Source organism: Limulus polyphemus, unplaced genomic scaffold (genome assembly GCF_000517525.1).
Source record: "Limulus polyphemus unplaced genomic scaffold, Limulus_polyphemus-2.1.2 Scaffold939, whole genome shotgun sequence".
In the NCBI taxonomy this organism is placed as follows: domain Eukaryota; kingdom Metazoa; phylum Arthropoda; class Merostomata; order Xiphosura; family Limulidae; genus Limulus; species Limulus polyphemus.
Window position 1 is genome coordinate 335,026 of NW_013666549.1, and position 5,204 is coordinate 340,229.

Here is a 5,204-nt window from a genome sequence, read left to right on the forward strand (position 1 = left end):
CCCTCAGATTGTGAGTCGAGCGCCTTATCCACCTGGATAGCTAACTACAAACAGAAATGTATCTCGTAACAGGGCAACTGTGGCTTTGTCTATTGGGTTATTTCGTAATAACAATTACTATAGTTCAGTTAATACTTTATTGTAATGTCCTTAAGTATCCCTAAAACTATAAACTAGATGAGTAAATTTACGGGTAGGTTCCTATTCCACGATACTAAGGTTATGAAACGGTTTTGTAACCTTGGTAAAATAGAATTCCCTCTTTTCCAACAAATGAAATGAGCCCTTTCGTACAAAAAGAATGTTATTGCAGAAAACTGTGTTTACTAATAATTAATATTAACTTCCAGTCGGCGTAAGCTACTTACTTAGAGTGAAACTAAAATTCAATCTGATAATGAAATACAAAAAAAAAAAAAAACAAACAAATCCAGAGCAAATGTGGCATATCGGGTTCATAACTCTGGAGGCCCAGCATGGCCAGGTGGTCAAGTCACTTGACTCGCAATCTGAGGGTCGCGGTTTCGAATCCCCGTTCCGCCAAACATGCTCGCCCTTTCAGCCGTGGGGGCGTTATAATGTGACGGTCAATCCCACTATTCGTTGGTAAAATAGTAGCCCAAGAGTTGGCGGTGGGTGGTGATGACTAACTGCCTTTCCTCTAGTCGTACACTGTTAAATTGGGGACAGCTAGCGCAGATAGTCCTCGCGTAGCTTTGCGCGAAATTCAAAAACAAACAAACAATCCAGAAAAAGGCAGGCATTCAGCAGAGCCCGCCGCTACAAGGACTTTGTACCTAATATATGTTGACTGTCACTCTTATAATTCACTCACAATTGAAAGTACAGAGCGTGTTTAATGGTATCGCGACGCGAACCTGGAACATATTGATAAGCAGTTCTGAACACTAACCATCAGAACATGCTCAGCCTTTTCTTTAAACTTTTCTCAATCACTAAACTTCGATTGTCTTTTATACATCTCGAGGGCTGATGAATTTCTCATTTCTAATTAATGCCAATTAAAAAGAACTAAAACAGGTTGGTGCAATTTAACCGAAATGTTATAAATTTCATTTTTTTTTTACAAATTAGAGAATCGTCAACATTCGACTAATAAATGCAGATTTGTTTTGGAGCAAATCCACGTTGGATTAGCTGCTTTATCCACCGATGGGAATCGATCCTCGGATTTTAGCGTTGTAAGTCTACAAACTTACCGCTGTCTCACGCGGGTACTAATAGACGCAGTGGGAAAATATTTAATTATTTCAGACTAAAATCTGATACTCAAAGCAAGGCTTAACGAATAACTGTTGTCTGATGGTTTTCCCAAATATTTTTAGTGATCCTAAACTGCTTTTTTAATCAGAATCTTGGAAATCCTGACTCTTATAAACCACGTGCTCGGGGCACGCGTATTGGTGATCCTTGAAGGAATACTAGGGATGAGATTCATTGCTGTTAAGCATGGCTTAAGCAAGCATTTTGTTTACACTGATCATCAATACACATGCTCTGAGCATGTTCATAAGAGTTATCACTGGTGTAGGAAGGAATTGCAAAGTTGGGGTGCTTGGCTAGAAATGCAGATTTTACAACGAAAGATTGAAACTATAAGGAGCTGTTTTTAGCAGCCCCAGTGCTGTCAAAGGCTGGGGGGCATGTTTCCCAGAAAATTAATATGATAATATAATTTACAGATGCTATATAAGTCAAATATGTAAAAGTGGGGGTGCTACAGAAACAGTTTAGGTTTACTAGAAACATTTGGAAAACCATCAGACGTAGGAATTCGTTAGGCTATGCAAATTTATGAGGTTCAATTTTCGTGCCTTTTGAATTATAAAATACGTGTGTGTTCTGCTGTCATACTTAGTACTGTTGATATAGTTTTATCTCCATTATATACACTTTAGTGAAGTATTTAAGACAAAACACTTTCAAATCCAATTTATCTTCTACTGTGGCTTATTTTAATGACAAACGTACTGTAACAGTGAACTCCTAATGATGAACTGGTCATTGAGATGATGATGAGTCTAATATTCAGGTAACACTTTGTCAGTCACTTACGTTTCTTTTTTTAACGAGCATTTGTTTCGATAAATGCTATTAATATCATCGAATTATATATAAAATAATTATCATCCAAACAGAAACACTACCTGCGTTCTTGGACAGTTTTAACGAACAAATAATTCAGCCGGGACCTGGCGTCTCTTTACGCTGCATTGCTTCTGGAACACCCTTACCTCAAGTCACGTGGTCAGTGGATGGGTTTCCCGTCCAAGACGACGAGCGAGTGCGTGTTGGAGACTTCGTCAGTCGGAGTGGTGACGTTGTCAGTCACGTGAATATTACTGATACACACGTGGAAGATGGTGGCTTATACACTTGTACAGCCAAGAACGAGGTCGGAAAAATTCAAAACTCTGCTAGGCTCAATGTTTATGGACTTCCATCGGTCAAAACTTTAAAGGACAGGTCAGTTGTGGCAGGAGAAAACTTGCTTATCCACTGTCGTGTAGCTGGCTATCCTATTGAAGAGGTCACTTGGGATAAAGGTACGATTTAAAGTTGGTTGAATTGTTTAAAGATGTATAATTATTTTATAATTCCTAAAATATTGCTTTATCCCAATTTTTATTATTTTAAAAAGTGGTAGTGGATAATTATCTTAATTTCTTTTTTAACTTGCCTAAATAATAATAATTGCTGTGAGCGTCAAGAAACATCATACATATCGCCACCTATTAAATACAAAAAAAGCTATAAAATAAAATATATTTACGAATTGCACTTGTAAAATTTTATATTTATATAGTATAACAGACAAGAACATCAGACTACACTAGACATTATTGTTCATATAACGGTCATTATTACACCAGACATCATTGTTCATATGAGGGCCATTATCACGTTTCATCGACTATGACGTCAACGAATAAGTTTACCAGAAAAATTATCTTAATGTCGATATTCACTAGTGTGAAACGGAAAGAAAACACTTTCTAACATATAAGTGATTAGGTTTCTCCAAATCTCCAGCAATGCCGAGCGCCATTACTCTTTTACAAGTTTTAAATTAGTGTAAGTATTTACCACACCGATTAAAATGAATTAATAGAATTAATAGTGATTAAAACTGTAATTCTTATTTACTTGTAGCACACGTGTTGTTTCCCAGTGAAATATTTTGTTCTGTAGCGTGTAAACTTACGAAATAAATAGAAAGCAGGTTCTCGACTCGTGTAAAACGTGTGCGTCAGAAACACCCCTTTTATAAAAAGTGCAGCAGTCTACTTTCTTTACAATAATGTTATTGTACGACATATTCTTAAACAAAAACACAAATTTATAAAAAAATATCTACACATACACACATGTGTATACGAGCGTTTACCAGATGAAAGTATATTATTTGAGGTGGTTTATTTCACGCATACCCCCCCCCCCCTATTCGTTCCCATTATCACGTGCCTATTGCTACATGTTTCTCATAAAAGTTTGTTTTTCTTTGGTTATGAATTTTAAGTTACTTAGATATTTCAGAGCGTTGTTATGTTAACTCAGGTGGTAAACGCTTACCCACCAACAAGAGACAACGGCTATTTCGAAACGCAAGCCTCGCCATTAGTAACATCCAGAAAGTCGAAGATGAAGGAATATATTCGTGCACAGCCAGAAACAGAGATGGCGCCACTGCCATGGGAAGTGTGAAAGTTACTGTTCAAGGTAAATTGTGTTTTGATTTTTTTATTAAAGAAAGTAATACATATGCTATTTATGTAGTCAAACATCCAAAATCATGACGATAAATAGAATTACTACTGTCAAATCTATTATTTTTCTTCTCGTGTGTCTTTTACAAATAAAAAAATATAATAGTATTTATTTTATACAAACATTCCACAGGAATACAGTTGTTAAAGTATTTTTATTCATGGTTTGGCACTGATTCCAAATGTCTCGTTTCCTTCAAGTAAAACCAGTTATTCTACCTTTCAACTTTCCAAGAGAAATACAAGAAGGGATGAAGATTCGTCTGTTTTGTACAGTTGCTACTGGCGATCCTCCATTCCAGCTTAGCTGGTACAAAGATAGCCAGCCTCTTTTGCCAGAGCGTGATGACGTCATTATAAATATTCCGGGTGAAGATTATAGCTCCTTAATTATAGAGAGTGCCAGGCCTGACCACAATGGTCGATACACGTGTAATGCAAAGAATGCTGTATCTTCTGTGAACTACACGGCGACTCTTGTGGTCCGAGGTAAGATTAACAAATAGAAACTCGAAATTCGTCACTCGTGGGATCGTTTTGTAATTCTGATTGAAAGTATAATATTGTTTCTTCATTTACAATTCAGGAGATTGGTAGAAACTAGTGGTAATGTATAATAAATGTATCGCAAACATGACGTCATTAAATGATCTAGTTGTATTTACACTTTCTCACGGTAATGTTTTAAATTTCTAGATGTGTACGTGCATGCAAACGAGGTTTAAGGGTCTATTAAATCTAAACACCTTTTTTGTTTATAATTCCAAAATACTTGATTGTGGAAATCTGTGGGCTTGTTCGCTTATAGAAGACGTTCATCCAGAATTAGGTCTAAATCAAATCATCATAGGTCAGATTTATAAATAAATTCTTTACTAAGTTTCTTGTAAATTATGATTGGTGTAAATTTGGAGATGATTTAGACGTTCGAATAAACGGCTATTCTAGGAGGTGGAGGGGAAGGCTACTTACTAAATGTCTTGCTGTGTTCAGATAGATAAGAGACCCAGCTATACATTGATACTAAAATATTTAATGAGCAGCCCGGAATATGGGTGTTGCACTATGTTCAAAATTACCCAAGCCTGACATGACTTAGTGGTTAGGGGACGCTCGACTCGCAATCTGCGGGTCGCGAGTTAGAATCCATGTTACCAAACATGCTCGCCCTTTCAGCCGTGGAAGCGTTATAATATGACGGTCAATCCCACTATTCGTTGGTAAAACAGTAGCACAAGAGTTGGCGGTGAGTCGTGTTTACTAGCTGCCTTCCTTCTAGTCGGGCCCGGCATGGCCAGGTGGTTTGGGCGCTCGACTCGCTATCTGTGAGTCGCGGGTTCGAATCCCCGTCACATTAAACATGCTCGCCCTTTCAGCCGTGGGTGCGTTATAATGTGACGGTCAATCCCACTATTC

At 37.4% G+C, this 5,204-nt stretch overlaps 1 protein-coding gene across 7 annotated transcripts in view; it reads left to right on the forward strand.

Moving 5' to 3' along the window:
• LOC111086230 (Down syndrome cell adhesion molecule-like protein Dscam2) overlaps positions 1-5,204 on the forward strand; it is a 121,920-nt gene that overhangs the window by 71,787 nt on the left and 44,929 nt on the right. For all 7 annotated transcript variants that reach the window (XM_022388240.1, XM_022388241.1, XM_022388242.1 and 4 more), the window contains 3 exons: positions 2,160-2,567; positions 3,580-3,741; positions 3,990-4,277. In XM_022388240.1, coding sequence (XP_022243948.1) covers positions 2,160-2,567; positions 3,580-3,741; positions 3,990-4,277 — 858 coding nt within the window. The remainder of the gene's footprint in view (positions 1-2,159; positions 2,568-3,579; positions 3,742-3,989; positions 4,278-5,204) is intronic.